The 23,479-nt window shown below is 50.9% G+C and overlaps 1 protein-coding gene across 1 annotated transcript; it reads right to left on the minus strand.

Moving 5' to 3' along the window:
• Positions 1 to 18,068: 18,068 nt before the first annotated feature.
• On the minus strand, positions 18,069 to 22,340 carry LOC127226610 (putative sperm motility kinase W). The gene is made up of 6 exons (XM_051190677.1): positions 21,776 to 22,340; positions 21,085 to 21,711; positions 20,256 to 20,405; positions 20,083 to 20,192; positions 19,794 to 19,861; positions 18,069 to 18,300 (listed from the first exon to the last, which is right to left on the minus strand). Exons 1-6 carry the CDS (start codon positions 22,338 to 22,340, stop codon positions 18,069 to 18,071), a joined length of 1,752 nt encoding a protein of 583 aa, XP_051046634.1.
• Between the last annotated feature and the right edge of the window lie 1,139 nt (positions 22,341 to 23,479).

Below are 23,479 nucleotides of genomic sequence, written 5' to 3' on the forward strand. Positions count from 1 at the left end.
TGGGTTAATGTGAGCAGTGTGGGGTACATTTCACTTCCCGTGGGACAGTCATGAGTGAAAAACTGATTGCATGTGTTTTCCTCGCCACAGTCCAGGGTTCTGTTTGTTGCACTATTAGTGACCCATATATACCTGTCTTGGTTTAGTTTCCAGTTCTTGGGTTGAGATTTTCCAAGGACCTGTCAGGAGAGGAGCAAGACTCCACCTCACTGCTAGGCCAGACTTCAGAAAGAGAGCCTCAGTCTAAGTAGGTGGTGCTCTCTACTGTAGCGTTGTGGGCTCAGTTCTATAAAGTGAGACTCCTGTAGCTTCCCAGTGACCCGGCAGGCACATAGATCCTATCATAGAAAGCACAGAGAAGCATCTGTGCAACACTTTGTCAGCAATGCCCATTCCCCAAAGGTCACAGCCACATCATTATTGCACCTTTTCAGAATTAATAACTGAACATGCTGTGGGGGAATCATGGGGGCTGCAGAAGGAGAGGCCCAGAAACCATCTGAAAGATCAAAACAGTCATCAAATGCCAACACAAAAGAACACACAAACCGCACACTGGGAAGGAGACAGGTATGTCAATGCACATTGACTTTTGTTACGAGCCTAATGTTAGATTTAGACACTGAAACTGAGCCTTCCAAGTTCCCAAACCCTTCCCCAGAATAGGATATGAAAAGGATAATGGCAGAGAATGGGCAGGATGCTCTCTGAGTTATGAGCATCAGGCACCGCACCCCACCCCCTGCTTAGGGGACAGCATTCCTATTCTGCGGGAACACATCCTAACAGGAACATAAGGATTTCCAGGTCATGTCTCTGGGCGATAAAAACACTCACACACCACCTTTACCAGTTTCATCACAGAAGTCACCCACCACAAGATATTCAGAAACTCACATGGTTCACCAAATATGAGCAAATTCCACAGACGATTCCAAGTAAGACCTACGGAAGCCACAGCGTTTTCAAACGGTGCTCCCCGCCCTTGGAATTGACACAGATATCACCTATGAATCAGAGCAGGAGAGAGACTCGGAGAAACACAAGGGCAAGATCCTCACCCCGAAAGGCTCCTCAGAATCTTGAACTTGACTGAAGCACCTCTGCCAAGATTGGGGCCCGGCCATATACCTTCCCATGCTACACAAGTCCCTCCTCTCCTGTTCTATTCCAGAAACCAAGAGCTAGTATTCTACCCATGGCCTGTCAGGTGTGTGCTCTAAGATGAGCACCTGCCTGAGGCTATGTCATGAGGGTAAGGAGTTTTCATAAAGTAACTCCATGTTTTTCATTTTCTTCTGTTGTCCCAAGGATTAGAGTCCCCAGGTAGATCCCAGTTCCTACATGTTCTGCTGTGGCAGTCCTATGCATGAGAGTCAGCAAACTCACAGGGAAAATGTCCCTTCCACACTGGCAGCCTGCTATTTCGATGACCTGTGGGACATCTTCATAGCTACCAAGTCTAATAATTGTGGGATTGAGGTTTCCCCAAGATCTGTCCGCACAGGAACACAATGACCACGTAGCTCCTCTCCCGCCACCCCAGAGAGAAGAGTCTAAAAATGCAAAAGAAGGTTCTATTTACCATTGGCAAGGCGCCTTTGTCTCTGTGAAACTGGCTTATCATAGAATCTCAGGCACGATAGTAGCCAGACGAGTTTTGGACAACATAGAGAATTGAGTTTGGTACATCATGTCGGAGAGGGTGACACCTGAAATTCTAAACAATCCACATATATTTTCCATGTAATAATCCAGTAACATCAATATATTCTTATTTTGGTACAGTACATGTCCCATGAAGTTTCTTGTTCCAACCGGTATCACGGTAGGCAGACTGAGGGAGGGGGATGCTCAAAATATTCGAGTAGATAATGTCAGCCATGACAACGACATTGTGCATAGACAACAGAAGACCCAAAACGACCAGCTTGATGCAGAGGGAAGAGTGACCTGGAAGCCTTCGCTCTTGACACCAGGTGAAGAGGGGACCCTAGGAGAAAGGTCGATGCGGAACCAAAGTCTATAATGGCCCAGGTGATTCCACTGTGTGCGAAATCCAGAAGGAACACAGCCTACAAACTATTCTCCACAAACCCGATCATTGAATCAGGAGGTACCTGGAGCTACTAGCAGACTATGGGTGTGGCCTCACTCTCAGAAGGGGTGGGGTGACTCTAGGGCAGCTGCACCCCACTATACCTGTCCCAGCCCTGACTGCAGCTTAGGAAACCCGCCTTTATGGAGGTCTCTCACAAAACTGCACATTGGGCCATCCTAGTCATTGTTGTGGTTCATGGACATCCCAGCTGCTTAGGAGTAGTTATTGCTCCCACTCAAGAGCCCCCTTCTAAAAGCCTGAATGGAGCTGGGATCCTCAACTCCAAGGGCAGCTGAAGCATCATATTGGCTTCCCCTTGTGAATAAGTAAATATCGGCCTCTGATTCTTGCTGCAATAGGATTCCACGAGCGGGCATGAAGTGTATGCAGGAGACTGTGTAATTCGGCCTCCCATTACAGAATCAATGTCCATGTTGTTAAATCAAAGGCATGGTGGGTAGAGGAGCGAAGAGCAAACCTTCTCACTCAACGAGGAGGAGGAGAGGGCATCACATGGAAAAACTTGAATTTCTGATGCTTCAAATTCACCCCTAGTGACACACCTGCTCCAACAAGGACACACCTCCTCTTCCTTCCCACACACTTCCATGGACTATGGACTAATATTGAAAAGCATGAGCCTATGGGGACCAGTCTTGTTCCAATGTCTCCAAAGATCCTCTGCATTATCACAGAAAGGACAAAGGTCATGACGGCCACTGTGGGTTAATGTGAGCAGTGTGGGGTACATTTCACTTCCCGTGGGACAGTCATGAGTGAAAAACTGATTGCATGTGTTTTCCTCGCCACAGTCCAGGGTTCTGTTTGTTGCACTATTAGTGACCCATATATACCTGTCTTGGTTTAGTTTCCAGTTCTTGGGTTGAGATTTGCCAAGGACCTGTCAGGAGAGGAGCAAGACTCCACCTCACTGCTAGGCCAGACTTCAGAAAGAGAGCCTCAGTCTAAGTAGGTGGTGCTCTCTACTGTAGCGTTGTGGGCTCAGTTCTATAAAGTGAGACTCCTGTAGCTTCCCAGTGACCCGGCAGGCACATAGATCCTATCATAGAAAGCACAGAGAAGCATCTGTGCAACACTTTGTCAGCAATGCCCATTCCCCAAAGGTCACAGCCACATCATTATTGCACCTTTTCAGAATTAATAACTGAACATGCTGTGGGGGAATCATGGGGGCTGCAGAAGGAGAGGCCCAGAAACCATCTGAAAGATCAAAACAGTCATCAAATGCCAACACAAAAGAACACACAAACCGCACACTGGGAAGGAGACAGGTATGTCAATGCACATTGACTTTTGTTACGAGCCTAATGTTAGATTTAGACACTGAAACTGAGCCTTCCAAGTTCCCAAACCCTTCCCCAGAATAGGATATGAAAAGGATAATGGCAGAGAATGGGCAGGATGCTCTCTGAGTTATGAGCATCAGGCACCGCACCCCATCCCCTGCTTAGGGGACAGCATTCCTATTCTGCGGGAACGCATCCTAACAGGAACATAAGGATTTCCAGGTCATGTCTCTGGGCGATAAAAACACTCACACACCACCTTTACCAGTTTCATCACAGAAGTCACCCACCACAAGATATTCAGAAACTCACATGGTTCACCAAATATGAGCAAATTCCACAGACGATTCCAAGTAAGACCTACGGAAGCCACAGCGTTTTCAAACGGTGCTCCCCGCCCCTTGGAATTGACACAGATATCACCTATGAATCAGAGCAGGAGAGAGACTCGGAGAAACACAAGGGCAAGATCCTCACCCCGAAAGGCTCCTCAGAATCTTGAACTTGACTGAAGCACCTCTGCCAAGATTGGGGCCCGGCCATATACCTTCCCATGCTACACAAGTCCCTCCTCTCCTGTTCTAGTCCAGAAACCAAGAGCTAGTATTCTACCCATGGCCTGTCAGGTGTGTGCTCTAAGATGAGCACCTGCCTGAGGCTATGTCATGAGGGTAAGGAGTTTTCATAAAGTAACTCCATGTTTTTCATTTTCTTCTGTTGTCCCAAGGATTAGAGTCCCCAGGTAGATCCCAGTTCCTACATGTTCTGCTGTGGCAGTCCTATGCATGAGAGTCAGCAAACTCACAGGGAAAATGTCCCTTCCACACTGGCAGCCTGCTATTTCGATGACCTGTGGGACATCTTCATAGCTACCAAGTCTAATAATTGTGGGATTGAGGTTTCCCCAAGATCTGTCCGCACAGGAACACAATGACCACGTAGCTCCTCTCCCGCCACCCCAGAGAGAAGAGTCTAAAAATGCAAAAGAAGGTTCTATTTACCATTGGCAAGGCGCCTTTGTCTCTGTGAAACTGGCTTATCATAGATTCTCAGGCACGATAGTAGCCAGACGAGTTGTGGACAACAAGAGAATTGAGTTTGGTACATCATGTCGGAGAGGGTGACACCTGAAATTCTAAACAATCCACATATATTTTCCATGTAATAATCCAGTAACATCAATATATTCTTATTTTGGTACAGTACATGTCCCATGAAGTTTCTTGTTCCAACCGGTATCACGGTAGGCAGACTGAGGGAGGGGGATGCTCAAAATATTCGAGTAGATAATGTCAGCCATGACAACGACATTGTGCATAGACAACAGAAGACCCAAAACGACCAGCTTGATGCAGAGGGAAGAGTGACCTGGAAGCCTTCGCTCTTGACACCAGGTGAAGAGGGGCCCCTAGGAGAAAGGTCGATGCGGAACCAAAGTCTATAATGGCCCAGGTGATTCCACTGTGTGCGAAATCCAGAAGGAACACAGCCTACAAACTATTCTCCACAAACCCGATCATTGAATCAGGAGGTACCTGGAGCTACTAGCAGACTATGGGTGTGGCCTCACTCTCAGAAGGGGTGGGGTGACTCTAGGGCAGCTGCACCCCACTATACCTGTCCCAGCCCTGACTGCAGCTTAGGAAACCCGCCTTTATGGAGGTCTCTCACAAAACTGCACATTGGGCCATCCTAGTCATTGTTGTGGTTCATGGACATCCCAGCTGCTTAGGAGTAGTTATTGCTCCCACTCAAGAGCCCCCTTCTAAAAGCCTGAATGGAGCTGGGATCCTCAACTCCAAGGGCAGCTGAAGCATCATATTGGCTTCCCCTTGTGAATAAGTAAATATCGGCCTCTGATTCTTGCTGCAATAGGATTCCACGAGCGGGCATGAAGTGTATGCAGGAGACTGTGTAATTCGGCCTCCCATTACAGAATCAATGTCCATGTTGTTAAATCAAAGGCATGGTGGGTAGAGGAGCGAAGAGCAAACCTTCTCACTCAACGAGGAGGAGGAGAGGGCATCACATGGAAAAACTTGAATTTCTGATGCTTCAAATTCACCCCTAGTGACACACCTGCTCCAACAAGGACACACCTCCTCTTCCTTCCCACACACTTCCATGAACTCGGGACCAGGTATTGAAGCCCAGGAGCCTATGGGGACCATTGTTGTTCCAGTGTCTCCATAGATCCTTAGCATCATCGTAGGAAGACAAGGGCCTTGAGGGAAAAATTAATGATGGCCACTATTGGATAATATGAGCAGGGTGGGGTCCATTTCTGCACACATGGAGCAGTCCCGAGTATGGAGTATGTATATATGAATGTCGTCTGGGTTGGTGTTGTATGCCTATGGTACAGGGGTCTCTTTCCTGCAACATGAGAGACTCACATGTACCTATGTTTGTTTTAGTTTCCAGGTCTAGGGTTGAGATTTTCCCTGGGCCTGTCAGGAAAGGAGAAAGACTCACCTCACTGCCAGGCCAGACTTCAGAGAGAGTCTCAGTCTAAGTAGGTGGTGATTCTCACTGTAGTTTTGTGTGCTTGACTGTGTAAAATGAGACTACTGTGGCCTCCCAGTGACCCAGCAGACATGTAGTTCCTATCACATAAAGCATAGTGAAGTATCTGTGTAATACTTTAGTCAGAAATGCACATTCTCCAAAGGTCACAGCCTCTGAATGGACCTGCCTGATCCACATCACGGTGGATCTTCTTTTTCACTCAAGAACTGAATGTGCTGAGGAGGGAACTTGATGGCTGCAGGAGGAAAATGCTCAGAAACAATCTGAACAGATTATAACAGTGATCAAATGCCAATACAAAAGAAAGCCTAAACCACCCATTTGGATGGGGATCGCGATGTCAGGGCCCCTAGACCCAAGATAGAGTTGGACACTGGGACTGAGCCTTCAATGGTCCCAAACCCTTTCCCAGAATAGGATAAGATATGGATGATGGGGGGGTGTTCTGAGCTGGATGCTGTCTGAGTTATGAGCATAGGGCACCTCCCCTGGTTAGGGGACAGCATTCCTATTCTTCAGGAACATCCTGATAGGAACATGCGAAATTACAATCGTGCATCTGGGCAGTGAATAACTGTGAGACACCAACCAAAAATATTCAGAAACACCCATGATTCTCCAAATATGTGCAAGGCCTCAGTCAATTACAAGTGAGGGCTAAACAGGCCCCAGCATCTTTTAATGTGCTCTCTGTCCTTGGACATGACACAAATATCACCTATGAGTCAGAGCCAGAGAGAGACACTTAGAAAATCATGGGGAAGTTTCTCACCCTGAAAAGTCTTCCAGAACCTTTGGCTTTACTGATGCACCCCTGAAATTATTGGGACCCTGCCCGTATACCTTCCCATGCACACAAGTACCTCCTCTTCTGTTTTCCCTAAGAAGAGAAGAGCCAGTGTTCTAGCCTTGGCCTGTCAGATGTGTGCTCTAAGATGAGCACCTGCCTGAGGTTTTGACTCGAGGGTAAATGATTTTTATGCTTTTCATTTTCTTCTCTTTTCCCAATAAGGAGAAGCCCCATGGAGACCCCTGGTCGCCCAAGTTCAGCTGGCGACCCTGTGTTTCAGATTCAGCAATCTCTCAGGAACAATGCCCGTGCCACGAGAGAGACAGCCTCATTTCAGTGACCTGCAGGACACCTCATAGCTACTGAGTGTAATAGTTTTGGGTTGAGCATTCTCCAGGACCTGTCTGTATTGGAGCACAATGACCACCCAGCCTCATGGCCTCCTCCCCCAGAAAAATATCCAGAGAGTCCCTATTTACTCTTTGACGAGGTGCATTAGCCTCTTTGACACTGAATAAATCGTAGCTTCACATCAAGGAGGCATAAACGTCATAGGGAACAAAGAGATGCACCTCTGTTCCAGTGTGTCATAGGTCGAGACACTCAAAATGCAGCATGAAGATATCATTCAACTCCTTCACGTTAGAGCAACCGCAAATCATCTTTTGTGAGCGCGTGCCCGGCGAGCGTATTGTCCCACCTCGTAGTGGAGGATGGCAGGCCTCAGGTAGAGTACCTGACAAACTTTCCAAACAGGTAACATCAGTCGTGAACAACTGATAGGATTCTGACATTGTCTATAAAGACACAAAGATCCAAAGCCCCCTGCTACATGCACACGAACCAGTGATGCTGGCATGTGCAGCTTGGGGATTTTAGTCTTGGCACCAGGTATACAGGGCACTGAGCTGAAAGCGCGATGTGGTAAGAAGACTTTCAATGAGCCAGAAAATATAAGGGCACCCTAGATCTGTTAACACGGCAGGGGTTAATCCACCCAAATCCACCCAGCTTATTAAAAAAAGTCAGGAGGTTTACTGGAGCTCCTTGCAGACTATGATTGAGGCATCTCGTGCAGCAGGCCTGACTCTAGGGCAGCTGCATCTCATGAAGTCTGTCCCAGCCCTCACTTCAGCCTTCACAAGCTGCCTTTCTGGAGGTCTCTGGAAACTGTGTATCAGGCCATCCTGGTCACTGTTGTGGTTCATGGGTATCTCAGCTGGGTCGGACTCTTTACTGCTTCTCGCCGCAAGAGCCTCCTTCTTAAAAGCCTGAAATGATCTGAGATCGTCCACTGCAAAGGCTGCTGAAACCTCATGAGTCAAGACTTGTGAATAAGTAGGTGTCGCCCTCTTTGACTGGGTAAGGCAAAAGCTTCTGGAATGTTCTCATTACCTTTCTCCTGCTGTTATAGGGGTTCCTGACGGGGCATGAAGCTTATGCAGGAGACTGTCTAACACAGACTCCCATATTAGAGTTAGTGTTTGTGTAGGGAAAGCAAAGGCGTGGTGGGTGAAACATCTAAGAGCCCACTTTGACCACGAGGAGACAGGGAGGGAATCACTAGGAAAGGCTTGAGCTTCTGAATGCTCCAAACCCACCCCTAGTGACACCCCTGCTCCACCAAGGACACACCTCCTCTTCCTTCCCACACTTCCATGAACGAGGGACCAGGTATTAAAGCCCAGGAGCCTATGGGGACCATTGTTGTTCCAGTGTCTCCATAGATCCTTAGCATCCTCACAGGAGAGACACAGGTCTTTGAAGGCCAGTCACGACAGCCAGTGTGGGTTAATGTGAGAAATGTGGAGTCCATTTCTGTTCCCATTGAGCATTCGTGAGTGCAAAATTAACAGCAGGTTTATATGACTGTGATCTGGGTTGGGGTTTCCTCCCCATACTCTCTCCAGGGATCTGGATTTTGCAAACTAAGGGATTGATATATACCTATGCTGGTTGGCTTTCTAGTTCTGTTGTGGGGATTTTGCTGGGACCTGTGAGGAGAGCAGCAAGCCTCCACATCCCTGCTAGGTCAGGCTTCAGAAAGAGAGCCTCAGGACTCAGTAGGTGGTGCCTCTTATTATACTTGTGTGGACTTGACTCAGTGTAATGAGACTACAGTGGTCTCCCATGGACCCAGCTATAACACAGATCCTATGCTGGAAACCCAGGTGTGCATTTGGAAATCCTTCCAGCCTGCCCATGATGGACAGCTGGACACTGCACAGGTCTGGAGAGGCCAGCATGCAGGACAGGCCTTGATTGATTTGATGAGGGCTTCCCACTTTCAACCATTTAGGTTTGTAGTGATATGTGAAGACCGACTTCAGAATTGTTCAAGGGAATGAGTGTCCAGAGCCGTGGGGTCCCCGTGGATTCAACAAAAGCCATAGATCACTCAAACATCATCACTGGGATGTTCCGGTTGATAAAGAGAAACAGTGCTTAGCTGCAGAATGGGGGCATGCATCCCAGCGAAGGAAAGCCCCTGCATGCAGGCAGAAGAGCTCATAATAGTGTCCTGCTTGCTGAGTGCTCTAGGAGGCAGCGGTCTGGAAAAGTAAGGGCCACCCACATTCATGACAGAGGGCATTGAGTTCAGAGACTTGAAGCAAACCTATCCTGATACAGGATGCAGGAAAGATGCCTCATTTTGGAGATCATGCTCCCAGCGAGCAGAAGCTGAGGCCATGGTAGGGTCATGAGAGTGAGAGAGACACACACACACACACACACACACACACACACAGAGAGAGAGAGAGAGAGAGAGAGAGAGAGAGAGAGAGAGAGAGTTTTGGTTTCATTTGAACATTTGATGAACCTGAGGTGGATATCCAAACTCAGTGCTTTCCTCTAGTTTCAGGGGCACTGGTGTCTATTTGTAGGGACCACATTTACAAAGATGCAGCATTGTCTTCCAAGGGAGTCAAAGTCTTTCCACATCCTTCCAAGTGGGCAGCATCCTCCTCTGACTGTTAACTGTCCTCCCCGGGTAGAAGCCTATCATGGAACTCATGAGGAGGCACAAACATCTGATCAGGGATGAGGAATGCTCTCCAGGTTTTTCTCCTGAGGAAAGAGCCAACACCCCCCTCATCTTGTTTGACACAGTCACAATTCATAGGACCCAAGCATCCTGATGAGACACGGAGTCCCCTCAAGCCTTATCTGTGATTGTTGCTGCTCCACCACACACACAAAAGTCCTACCCAAGAGAGCTAGTCGCTGGTAGAAGCTGGGGAATATTAACGTATTACTAGCAGGCGATGTTTAGCGATAGTGACTGGCAGCTCCAGAAAACCTGGAGTCCTGCTGGGTAAAGGAGACTTGGAAAATCCCACGTTCTTCTGGTGTTCACCACCTTGTTCTTCCCGTGTATGGTAGCTGGAGTCCAGAGGAGATATGCGCTCCTCAGGCAGTAGAGTTGTCCGTACTCCTTGCATTTCGGTCCGTCTGCTAACTGAGGACCCTAAATCTGAACCCTGCCCTCTAACCACAAACACCAGTGCTAGAGCTTGTAGGAAGTTGTGATCCATCATCTGGACAGTATAAGAGATCGTGATTTGGAGAGCCAGGCTCATTTGCCCAGGGCATGCTTAGCAGCTACTCCTGTGTGCTGACAATACTCGGGGGCTTCTATTCCCAGGCTGTACTGGAAGCCAGTCCTCAACTCAGGGAATGGCAGCAGCAGCAGCAACAGTTTATGCCGTTGCAAGTCTGCTGGAAATGACCCTTGTGTCCTCAGCATGGGCCGTGAAGAGGAGCAGGATGGATCTGTTTCCCACTCACGGGTGGCTGCTGCCGGGGATCAGGCTGAATTCATCTTGGTCTTCTGGAGGCTGTTTCCATGTGTGGCAACACAGGCTTCCAGAACCTGTCCAGACTACAAACACCTCCAGGTATAAACAAGGGCTCATCTTAAAACTCCTCTATCTGGTGTTCATACGTTGCACTGGAGCCAGCGGAAATAGTTGAGCAGCCTGCCCCCTTCAGCGAGCAGAGCCTTGCAGTGGAGCACAGTGCCGAGGGACATGCAGAAGGCCAGAGGGCTCTTTATGTCTCAGTATCTGTGGGCTTCATTCTTGATGGCACTGTGGCATATGATAGAAGAAGATGGAAGGGCCAGGCTGAAGTCCCAGCCCATAGCTGTTCAGCCCCCATTGACATTAATGCAAGCATGGTGTCCATTCAGACCCCCAGCACACACAGCGAGGATGCCTACAAACCTCCCTTTCAGAAGCTGTGCTTGAATCTTCGCTCAGAAGATCAGTAGGTCCCCCACTGAAGTACCATTCCTTGGATGCTCATCTCTCCACCATACGTGCAACAGACTCAGAACACTACTAGCACATCAGCTCCTCCCGGTGTGACTCTGGGGTGCGGCCTCTTTAGTGCCGGATGCGTTGGCTTTGATGGGGTACGTGGGGTAGAGAGAACTGCAGGTCCTTGCATTGTAATAACAGTAGGAGACAGGCATGTCTCCTGCCCCCTGGTGCAGCTTTGCAGCCAGCCTTGTGGACAAGGAGAGATGACACCCAGATCCCCTTCATTTTCCTTCCCAAGGGCACCATAGGTGACTTTTCATCCGGTACTGGTCCCATGTAATGGTACTGGTCATGTGCAAACCAGAACATTCCTGCCTCTTGACTGTCTAGATAGGGAGAGGCAATAGGCTGAGCCCTGGGGCACCCACTATGCTGACTTCATGGCTCCACTCCACCTGTCACTGGAAGACTCCAAACTTGCCTGAGTCCCTACCCAACTCCCTCAAAACCTCAGGTTCGGGTCTGCATGCTGTCTTCCTAAGATGCTAGGGACATGGAAAGCCCCCGGGCAGCTGCTCTGCACATTTGAGGAGGATTGCTTGAGGACCACGCCTGCTGTGCAGGGTGTAGAATGTTTTCTCCTGCTCTTCTGAAATAGTGTTCCCTTGGAGCACAGGGAGGGCCTGCTTCCCTTCTGCTGCTGCTGCTACAGTGTCCTGGCGGCTGGGCGTGGCCATTTGGAGCTCCACCCTTGGCAGCTGAGTTGTTAGAAAAGGCATGAAGAAACCAGGTGATGCTGGTGCCTGCCTTTAATCCCAGCACTTGGGAGGCAGAGGCAGGGGGATCTGTGAGTTGGAGGCATGGTCAAAAGGGCAAGTTCTAGGACCGTCAGAGATGCAGAGAGAAACCTTGACTTGGGATCCCCCCTGTCAAAGAATGCCATGAGGAGATAATGCCACCCATCTGAGGAGCTCATCTCCAGAAGTGAGCAACATAATGTAAGTTAAACCCCTGCTTGTGGCAGTTAGGGCTTGCCCATCCCCCCAAATTCTGCCCCAACCCCCGTTTCAACAGGGACATGCCTCTCAGCCTCTCTTTCTTCTTCATTCCCTGCCAACAAAGTAGCTAGTGCCGCATGGGAAGACCAAAGGACAAAGGACATGTGTGTCCTAGGTTACTTTATATTGTGGCAATCACCAATTCCAAAGCAAGTTGGTGTGAAGAAACTTTATTTGGTTCACACATCCCGATCCTTGAGTTCCATAGTGGGGAAGTCAAGGCAAGAACTCATGCAGGACAGGGACCTGGAGGGAGGAAGTGAAACGGATTATGCAGAGTTGTAGTACTGACAGTCTCCCTTACTCTGGCTTGCTCAGCAAACTTTCCTACACATCCCAGGGAATCCTGCCCAGGGTTGCTACATCCCCAGGAGTCTACCAGTAACTGTTCCCACTCAGATGAAAGGGTATCCTAGAAGTCAGCAGCTGAAAAATACCCAGTTCACACACTACAGAAAACCTCACACTAGAGATTTATTGGGAGGGACACAGGCAGGAAGGAGTCTGCCTCTGCTGGGACAAGAGTTACTGAACAAAATAGAACCTTTATATGTGGTTACCTGGGGGTGGGGACAGAGCTGTCCAGGGTGGCCTGGGGTTGGAGGGATTGTGTGGACTGATGTTGAATGAAGGGATTTTATGCTCAGGGTTGGTGTTTGTTTTTTTGGTCCAAGTCTGGGACTTGGCTTTAAGTCAGGGTCAGGGTGTTCCCGCCTTGGCCCTTTTACCTTCTGCTATCACCCTGTTTGCCATTCATTAATAAAGAAAATTCCTCCCACACTTCCCTACAGGCAATCTGATGGAGGCATTCTCTGAACTGTGGCCGTCTCTTAGATATCGCCTGCTGTGTAGAGTCTAGAAGTTACCTGTCACACATGGCACAACACAATCAGGAGGGTCAATGCTCCATGAGAGGAAATGTCACCATGGGAAAGTACTCAGGTGGAATGTCTAAGTGTCGGGAAGCACCTGGTGGGGGCTGTTTAGCTGGCCTGGACCGATTAGAAACAGAACTGAGGACCTGGAGGGTTCTCCATGTGTCCACCCTCCTAGCCCTTTGCCATGGACCGCGGATCACATGACCAGAGCAGGTTCTTAGAGAGGCTGGCCGTGCTGGGCAGTGGTAGCCAAGGCATTTCCATGCAGCACTCTAGAGGCAGAGACAGGTGGACCACTCTGAGTTCCAGGCCAGCCTGTTCTCCAAAGCAAGTTCCAGAAGAGCCCATGTGACATAGAGAAAGCCTGTCTCAATAAGGAAAACTAGACAAGGAAAAAGGAAGCTGGCAGAAGGCTGGCAGAAAGGTCTGAAGAGGAAACATGCCTGGGGTCTCCTCTTGTACTGACGTCCCAAAGAAAGCCTTCCCCCCTCCTTTCTTCCTGTCCATTCCCCTTCTGTTCTCCCTCCCCCAATCCACACCTCCTCTCTTTCTGCTCAGCAAAGGGCAGGATTTTGGTGCATTCAAACCTCTGGTACAGAACTGAGACCTGAGACTTGTCAAGGACTTCCCTTCTACAGATTAGAGTCATTTCCCCACACTGACCTCTGAGAACACAGCCCGGGGTGTCACATGTGCCAGGCATGTGTTCAGGCACTGAGCTGTACTGTGAGCCCACTCCCCTCCTAGCTATTCTGACACGACAGTGTTAGTTAGCATCAGAAGCTGAGGGCCTCTGCGGAGGCCATCCTACCTGCATCTAAAAGATGATGTCCATGGCGATCTTCAGTGCTAAAGTGAGCCCGAAGAAAGACCACGGGAAGGGCAGTCCGATCCCCGGTTAACATTTCATAGTGAAGCTCTGAGGGGCTCATGCCAAGAGCCATCTCCTGGAAGACAATCAAGGTGTTGCTGTGACTTTGTTAGTCATCCCTGAGAAAGGAGTTCAACCAAGGCAGGGCGGTGGATGTCTGAGCAATTCGTGAGGTGGACCGACATTCTACCTTGTCTTTGTGCCATCAGAGAGTACTCCTTCTCCAACAGGATGGCGGTGTTCCAGGGCCTCGGGCGCCTGACTCAGGCTTTCTCATAGAATTCACAGCCTGTATTCCATTCATTTCCTATTTGCTCCAAACCCTCACACTGAGCTCAGGGTACAGGAGCAGACATGACCTATGGAGAGATGTGGTGTGCTTAGTGGTGAACGCAGGGACAGAAGCCAGGAGAGCCAACATGAGTCAAGATCACCCTTAAATCCATCCCCTGGCTTTCTGGACTCAGGTTTCTACAAGCTTCTGTTGATGCTACCAAGGAAGGAAGGGAAAGGTCCCAACACAGAATAAACTGAGAAGCTTGGGCAGTGGAGTCAGGAGCTTCCAGGCTCAGGGACCACTGAGTGGCAGGGCCTGTTCTGAGATTTCATTCTGAGATTAATGTTGCTGGCTTGCTCTCCTCACAGGTTAACAAGACCACCCTTGGGCTCTTGAGTACGACCATGTAGGTAGTCATGTCCTCAGATGTTCCATACTAACTGTTACAGGGACACAAAGTCCTGGTAAAATGACCTAGGCATAAAGCTCAGGGGCCATGAACTAGGATGCTAGGATTCAACAAGATCTAAAGACAGAGGACTAAGGCAAGAGGTTTGACATTCCCCAAATCAACAACCAAGGCAATTCTGAGAGATAGAAGGTTTTTTTTTGTCCTGACTGGCATCCAAGGCAGGAGAACAAAACATGTGTGGGTCAAGGCCAAGGCTCCCACTTGCCAGAGCAGTCACAAACTTCTCCAGTAAATGCTGGCACTGTTTCGTGTCCACCATATACTCCACCTGCAGAAACATTCAAAGGAGTGAGCAGCAGAATCCATCCCCGTGTCCTTCAATGTGGGCAGAGAGAATGACTTCATAGGGTTATCCTGCAACCTCCACATGCTAGGCACTGCACACAGATGCTACACACACATCACAAAGACACACATCCACAAAAGACAAGAGAGGAGAGAGTAAGAGAGAAGAGAGGAGGGAAGGAGAGGAGGGAAGGGGAGGGGAGGGAAAGGGAGAGAATAAATAAGTAAATAAGCGAGACGAGATACATCGTTAATGTTAAATGCTCCCCAAGTTGTCCTAGGCTCTGAAGCTAGACTATCTGTGTAAAGCAGGCCGAGGATTGTAGGCAACATACATACCAAGATGGAGCTGCAATGCACTGACTCTGCTGTGTCCAGGCTAGTGCGGTATCGGGAATGTGGACTGAACGTCCCTAACCGTAGGGAGAAGAAGGGATGTCACAGCTTCATATGAGCCTGGCAGAGGTGGACAGAGAAAAAGCACTGTTGTGAACCCAGCACAGACTGCTAGGAAATCACCTATGCCTAGGAAGCATCAGTCCGGGATCCTGTGAGACATCCCAATGATGTCAGCTGAGTACAGACAACGTAGTTATTCTGGGGGAGATGCTGAGAGGGCAAGAGAGGACAGGGCTGCTGGGCGTCAGGCTTGGACAAGGCAAAGCGAAGAGGCGAAGAGGCTGAAGCCTGCAGTCATGGAGCTGACGGGTTTGCACTGGGAGTAACAGAGCTGCCTGTCCTCCACTGTCAATGTGTGCAGCTGACAGTGACCCGGGACTAGAGTCTAGAGCAATCGTCTAGAAGAGGTTCACCTGTCAGCAGGTCTAGAGAGGAGTGATTGAAGGCCTATATTGACACGGGGTGGCCCACTTTAGGACAGTGCCAATGCCTGGGCTCGGGCCACGGACAGGGTGCGAGGGCATCTCTAGTGGATTCCAAGCAAGCAAGCTTAAATGCATGCTCTCACAGCCATCTGCTCGAGCACGGACAGGGTATGACGGGACACTGTGCGTGCATTTGTGCTCCCTACTCACTGGGGTAATGGGCTGTGGCCCAGCAGTGTAAGTCAAAATCACCACCGTGGAAATGACACTGGACCACGTTTTTTTCCAGATCCTCAAACAGACAACCCAGGACAGCAGGGGGCAGGTGTCTGATGGTTCTCCTATCTGACAACTGTATCAAGCTCTGACCCTCGACTCATGGTCTGAGAGACTAGAGGCACAGAGCCTGGCTCTCTCTCTCTGCTCTCTCTCCTCTTTCTCTCTCTCTCTCTCTCTCTCTCTCTCTCTCTCTCTCTCTCTCTCTCATTCTGTTCTCCAACTGCGACGTCAGAATTCCCCGTGGAAGTTTCAGACGCCCTGGGCATTCCTCCTCCAACAACCAGTTATGAGGGGAAAGCCCGCCAGGCGCTTCCTGCTGCCCTCACACCACCATCCACTGAGAGAAGCAAGGGAGAACAGCAGGGATCCCCAGTTCTCTCATTTCTAAGGACAATCATGGAACTCAAAAGACTGGACCTCTTCCAGGTGGCCCTTGGTCAAGTCCCAATTTGAGAGGATTTCTAAGTCTAGGCATAGGAATGAGTGACCAATGTCAGTCTGAGCAGAGGAGAAGGAAGAGGATGGGCAACCAAGGGATGAGAAGGACAGAGAGTCTCAGCTACCTTGAAAATTGGCCCGCCCATATCTTCCTGAGGCCCTGACCCTTAGCATAGGAGTCCTGAACTCAGGAAGCATTGCCCAGGAAGCTAGCCACGGGGCCAAAGTGCTCAGAGAGAGGTCAGCAGAGAGCCTGCACAGATGGTGCAACATTATAAGCCACTTCCAGGTTCTTGGCTAAGGAAGGCCTGCACCCAGAAAGATCTGAAAGGTGTCTGCATGAGACGTGGCACACGGATCCCCACCGTACCTGTAGGTACGTCAGGGGCCTATTCATTCCTAGGACTATTACTGGTTTGGGTCTGAGACAGCGTCATGGGACCTTCCCATCTTCCTCACCTGAACTTTCATTTCAAGTCTAGACATCTTCCTTTCTGGCATACGATCTAGCTTGGCAGAAAGAGCTACATCAACCACAGAACAAAGTAAACCAATGTGTTCCAGAGCATTGGCTCTCACAGACACAGCAAGACTTTGTTTTCAGATTGCTTTAGCAGCCACAGGCACGGAAGGACCTTGGTGCACCTTTGCTGACTGTGGTGACAGCCTAGGATATCTCTCTCCATCAGGGACTCCCAGAATGCATCAGGGCTTTGGTGAGTTTCACACTCCTAGCTGGTGACATCTACAAGGAACAGAGCGACAGAGGGTCCGAACACGGCGGTCTCTGCGTGTCCGTCACAGCTATCCCTCTGGTGCCCCATTTTCAGAGTAGAAAGACAAACCCACGTCAGTGTCAGGACCCCCAAGGTGACTGGTTGTGTGTGGGGGACAGGAAGGAGCATCAGGGGCTGAGCGACCGACCACCCAGGGCCAGAACTGCCTGGTGACAGGTTGTGCCTGGGATGATAACTGGCCCTGAACCCCCCCCCCCAGGTATTTCTGGAGAATGGTGGGTCACCACAGCAGGCACATGGCCTCTAAATGCTGGGGTCCACCACTGCCAGCCTATCAGGCTGCCTTCTGGCTACTGCCTTTGTCATTCGTCCGTCCCTCAGCTGCCTTTCCCTTCACCAGCAAAAGCAGAGTGCAGGTCTTTGGCCTCATTGGAACTTTCAAAACTCCTAGGGCCTGAGAGCCAAGAGAGGCTGGAGACCAGCACTGCAGCGCAAGTTAAAATTACGAGTAAATTTCTGTCAGGGCCCCTACACGTCACTACACCAAAGAGACAAGAGCTGCCTTCGTACAGGCTGACTGCCCGTCACATGGCCGCTCTCAGGGATTGCCCTCTGTCTCATCTCTCCTCCCAGACTGGGCTCAGAACTGCTCTCCTCACAGGGACCGTCTCCTCCAACTCCCTGGAAAACCATGAATGCTCTCAGGCCCGCTACCCCGCTGAACAGTTTCATGTGGACTTACCTCACGCCTTTGTCTTCCTGATATCCCGGACTCTGCCAGTGTGCAGGCTCCAGCGGGCAGCTTGACCATGGGACCAATCATCCTGGGATCCAGCACCTACTGAGGGCCTGACACATCCCCATGTTTACTGAGTGTTGGCCGGCAAAAGAACAGCTCACAGCATTGTACAAAGGCAGCCCAGAAGCTGGGGTCAGACTCAGACCCAATCTTCACACTTACTCCTTGTATGTGAGAAAGGAGTTGGGCCCGTGGAGGAAGAGTTGTCCCCGTGATGCTACTGGAGGACTGGCTCGGGCAGAGCCCAGGAAGTGAGTTCCAGGCTTCATGGCCTGGACTGAGAGCCCAGCCCTGCAGACTTCCCACAGCTGGGCCAATATCCCGAGGAAACGCAGAGACAGGTGTCCCATGGCCACCTCTGACAAATCTGGAGAGGGCCCCCGCCAGGCTCTTCAGGTCCAGAAGGTGGAGAGGGAAAGCTGAAGGAGTGTCAGACTGAAGTCGTTGCCTCGGTGACGACTGAGCTTGCAGTGCGCACACACCAGCGTACAAAGTAGGTCTGGAGAGGAGGGTCTGCGGGTTTTACTATCTACTTCCCAGGAACAGTTCCGCCTGGCAACATGGTTCCTGGCAACCTCCCAGGGTCCTCGCCCTTGCCTTCCTGTCTGCACAGTGACATAGCCCCATAAGTGCAGGCTGGGGTGTTTTTATAACTCAGCATGCCACCTCGAAGGGCACACACAACAGCCTTGTCAACAGTATTGTGTGTTGACAAAGAGCTACTGGATTAGATGGTGACAGTGCCCCAGCTCAGCCCATCCTGCAGCTGGAACACAACCTTCCAGGGACTGAGCACATCCTGAATGTCCTTACAGACTTGTGAGGGCAAAGCGGTCCAGATTTGTCTCCCATAATCTGGAAAAGGGTTCTACTATGACCCTGGGAATGAATTCTCCTTGGGTGATTGGAGGTAGAATGCATGGAGGAAGGGACAGAAACAATGGCCAGCATTGGTGTCCCATGACAAGAGAAGTGTTTGTGTCTTGGGATGGATGGCGTGAAGACTCAGCACTTCTGACCAGTTCATCAGATGCTTGGAATGACATTGCAGCGTCCTCTCTCTTGAGAATGGAGTTAGCTCCCTGCAGGGGAGCCTGTGTCGCGGCATCACACTGCTTTCTTGGGTTCACCGTTGTCCCATGGACTTGGCCTGCAGCATGACAAAGGAAGATTCCAGAATCTCACATGGAGTAGTTGCTGCCAGACCTGGCCGATGCCCCACACTTTTCTATCAGGGAGCATCCCCGAGCCAGTGCCTCAGTCTGTCCATCTGAACTGCAGGGAGACCCTGAGGTGGATCCTCAGAGCCCTGACCATAGTCCCTCTGCCATATTCCCGGTCATCACGTTAGGTTCCCTGAGGACACACTCCCCCTCTCTGTTGAGGGAATTCTACTTGGAGCTTCCAAGCCAGTCTTGGTCTATTCAGCCATGAGCATCAGCAACAATGGACCACCTGTCTTGGTAGTCAGAGGGCCAACAATGGGAAACTGGATGGCAAGGAAATGCAGGGACATAAATCACATGCCTGTCCTCTGACCAGTCAGGGAGACCCCCTTCCAGGTTCCTCAATGTGGAAGCCTGGGGGTTGGGAAACTGATGTGTGTTTGGTGACGCTGCCCTTTGAGGGCATGTCCCTGGAATGCCCCTGTGGAGGGTCCTGTGATACAGCAAACATCTCCTCCACACTGGGCATGCAGCTACACGGGCGCTGGGACCCAGCTCAGCCTCGCCCTGGTGGCCTCCACCTGTGATGTCAGCCTTGGCAGGGCTCAGTGCACTCTTGAGTGTCCAGGTGAAATGTAGGGAGTCACTGAAGTGGCCCCTTTGTGCCTTCATCATAGCCACCCTGCCAGGCACTAGGTCCCCAAGCATCCTTCTTACCTGCTCTCCTGTTCCCCATGGACAACGGCTCTCACACTACCCCTCCACTGAGAGATGTCGCTGCAACACTATGTCAGAGGCACAGATAAGAGTATGGGTCCCCAGATGTCTCTCCTTTCAGACGGAACCATCGCACCTGAAAAAAGACAGGACCTCTTTCAGGAGGCCCTTGGTCAAGTCCCATCTTCAGACAAATCTTAGTCTAGGCACAGGAATGAGTGGCCCATGTCACTCTGAGCAGTGGCAGAGCAGCAAAGGCAGAGCCCCGCACCCCTGTTTACCTCCATACTATACAGAGGGCAGCGGTGGCAATGCTGAGGGTGTGTGACTTAGAGATGCCACCCTCCCGTCCTGAAGACAGAGTCCCACGTGCTGCAAGGTCGACTCGTTTACCAGGGGCTGCAAGGGAGAAGGAAGAGGATGGAAAACCATGGGATGAGAAGGACAGAGTGTCCCCAGTACCTTGACGGTTAGCGCGCCCATATCTTCCTGACTCCGGGACCATCATTAGCAGATTCATCCCGAAGGAGGATGTGGGAGCAAAACAGGAAGCATTGCCCAGGAAGCCAGCCACGGGGCCAAAGTGCTCAGAGAGAGAGGTCAGCAGAGAGCCTGCACAGATGGTGCAACATTGTAAGTGACTTCCATGTTCTAGGCTAAACAAGGCCTGCACCCAGAAAGATCTGAAAGGTGTCTGCATGAGGCGTGACACAAAAGGATCTCCACAGGACCTGTGGATACTTCAGGGGTCTATTCGTTCCTAGAATGCCGCGAGTCATCTGTTCAGTATGGACAACTGTCCGCATGCCGTCACCCCCGTCTCCCACACCCGCCCTTTTCAAGTTTTCTGTCTACTGGTAGTTGAGTCGCATCAGAGACCACCCAGTTATGTTTGCGCTGGATTTCTCCCACAGGAGGAATGCTGTGTAGCAGGGTTAATCCAGCTGTTGTAGAAATGCAACTGAACATCCCCTAGGACCCCCACATACATACCCGCTCCTGTTTGTTTGGTTTTTCTGGTTTTTCCTGAGGCCGAGAACATAAAAGGGAACGCTCTCACACACACCCTCTCATACCTGCTTGCCCGGTTCCACCCTGGGTCTCTCTCTCCTCCCTTCCTCTATCAGTGGAGCCACTCGGTTGGTGAACATAGGTGGGGTCTGTGTCTCTGAACTCCCTGAGAAGCAGGAACACCATCTTGACAGGCCAGCCCTGATCCTCCTGAGCAGTCTCTGGCAGCACCCGATGCTCTGAGGGGAAGATGCTGTTTCCGTGTCAGAGTCTCGCCTACGTGGCAGGGGCATCTCCTCTTTCAGTATGCTGCCACGGAGACATGTGGCAGTGGAAGTTCTGGAGAGCGGGGCGTGGCTGCAAGTGGGGATCTCCCTCTGGGGACCATACTGGGGCAGAGAGGCACTTCTGGCCAATTTCCGCCCTAACAGCTTCGGCCGGTCCGGTTGTGAAGCCTGCCTGTGCAGGATGCCAAAGATGGGCTCGCTGGCTCTTCGTTTCAGACGCCGTGCTGGCAATGGGGTAGGCGTCAGGACGAGGCCCACATGCCTGGGTAAGGTGGTGAAGTCAAGCTCAGTCCCCTTGCGTACCTGCTCTTTGATGATGAGGTACGTCCCCATCATTTCATCGTAGTTTCTCTTTTGCAGAGATTCCAGGATGGCATTGGCATCAAACCCAAGGTTATCCAGCAGGTCTAGTATGTATGGGTCCAGGTAGGTGTCATCTGGGAGGTCTTCTTCACATTTCACGACCCACGGATGTTGTTCAATGTCTTCGATGGAGGGCCTCTTCTCTGGGACAACCGTGAGCATCTGGTGAATTAGGTTTTCCAGTTTCCCAGAGACGTGAGATGGGAGCTCATAGCTCCCTCGGATGATGTTCCCGTCGCTCTCTTTCGGGCTGCTTCCTTTGAAGGGGTGGTGCCCAATGGTGATAATATAGAGCACCACGCCCAGGCTCCAGACATCTGCCTTTTTCCCGTCGTAGCCTTTCCCTCACTATCAGTTCGGGCGCGTTATAGAGCTTGGTGCCGCATCTGCCCTGCAGCATAGTTCCAGCCCGACATCTTCTTGCGAGACCGAAGTCGGCCACCTTGATGTTCCCCTCTGAGTCCAGCAAGATGTTATGGGGTTTCAAGTCTCTGTGTATGATGTCCCGATCATGGCAATACCTGATGGCCGACACCATCTGACCGAAGAGTTTCTGCGCTTTTTCCTCCTGCAGCCTGCCGCCCTTCCTGACAAGCTCTGCCAGGTTTCCTCCAGAGGCGTACTCTGTTATGATATAGGTGTGCTTCTTAGTCACTATGATCTGAAACAGCTGGATTATGTTCGGGTGCTGTAAGAGCTGCAACGTCTCAATCTCTGCCATGATCATCCGAAGGCGTTCCCTTAGGTTTTCCACGGACTTTATGGCCACCCTGGTGCCCGAGAATCTGTGCCGGGCTAGGTTTACACACCCGAACGCACCTTGGCCGATGTCCCCTTTCAGTTTGTATTGCCTCCCCAGGCTGTCCTTTTTTGCCAGGCAGGCCATGGGGCCGGTGGTGGAGGCACTCACTCCAACGGGTGGTCGCGTAGTCTCAAGACAACACTTACTACAATAAAGAGTCCCACAGGTCGCACTGATACCCGCTCCCTGGTCTGCAGGGACAGAGCAGCAGCCAAGCCCGGGGTCTGATATATAGGGCGCTCATTCTCCCTTCATAGTGGCTCTTTGTGAGGTCGAAGGGAGAAGTGGGCCAATCACAGCAGGGTACAGCTTACAGTGACTGTCTCCCCACTGGGCCCGCAGCACCTTCCCCTTCTGAGGAAAGAGTCACTAGCCTCCACCAGCTTCGACGTTGGTGGACCAGAGAGACAGACACACATTTACTGCTTTAGAAATCACACCCAGCGCCGTGTGACAGCGGCCTTTGTAGCTGGACACTTGTTGGAAATGTACCTCATCCCGCAGAGATGCAAAATCATCAGGGGATTTTGTCACAGCCATGTTTACATCATCTGTCCTTGGGACCAGGGCCAATGAAGGCAGAAAGATCCCCGGCATGGGGACCTCTTGGCCACTGTGTAGCCTGAACCTGTTAGTCCTAGTCCTGGCCCGGGGGCTTGCTTCCAGCGTGTATTAAAGACCGCTTGCAGTGTGAATACAGGCAGGAGGAGGAGGCCCCCGTGGTCTCTCGGGCATGGGGTTATTCTCCGCCTGAGAAGGCAGTGATGGCTGCGGACCAGGAGGGTCTAGGCCTCTGTCATGCCTGTTCGGCACAAGGACTCCTGGGAAACCACTGTGTCCACGAGACTCTTATAGATAGGAGATCTGGATTCCTCCCTCGTGATCCAGAAATCTGATATGTCTCATCACCATGTCAGGGATTGTCGGGACAGCTCCCAGAGCACGGACCAGCCTCATGTGTGCACGTCAAACCTCTCCAGTCAGGCCTACGTTGTGGTGCCTGAGGTTCACTCCATTAGGAGGACGGGATGTGGTCTGTGGATCAGAGGTGAAGCTCTAACTGCCTTTGAGACAAACATAAACTAGCTCATGAGGACTGGTGGGGACAGAGGGACAGAGGGGAAACGGCCACTCTGTCCTGAGGAATCTTTCTGCTCCGGGTCATGATCTCTGTGACAGATGCCTACTCCTCCTCCTGAAGCAATGGATAGGGTGCTTCATGG

Source organism: Phodopus roborovskii, unplaced genomic scaffold (genome assembly GCF_943737965.1).
Source record: "Phodopus roborovskii unplaced genomic scaffold, PHOROB, whole genome shotgun sequence".
NCBI classification, from domain to species: Eukaryota; Metazoa; Chordata; class Mammalia; order Rodentia; family Cricetidae; genus Phodopus; species Phodopus roborovskii.

Excerpts from the sequence above, each read along its gene's own strand:
- LOC127226610 (XM_051190677.1), bottom strand. The coding sequence starts at position 22,340 with ATGGCCTGCCTGGCAAAAAAGGACAGCCTGGGGAGGCAATACAAACTG. Across the intron at positions 20,406-21,084 it reads AGAGGAGATGCCCCTGCCAC|GCTCTCTGCTGACCTCTCTC; the intron begins GTAGGCGAGACT and ends CCATCTGTGCAG. Across the intron at positions 18,301-19,793 it reads CATGGGGAACAGGAGAGCAG|AGCCTGGCGGGGGCCCTCTC; the intron begins GTAAGAAGGATG and ends CTGGACCTGAAG.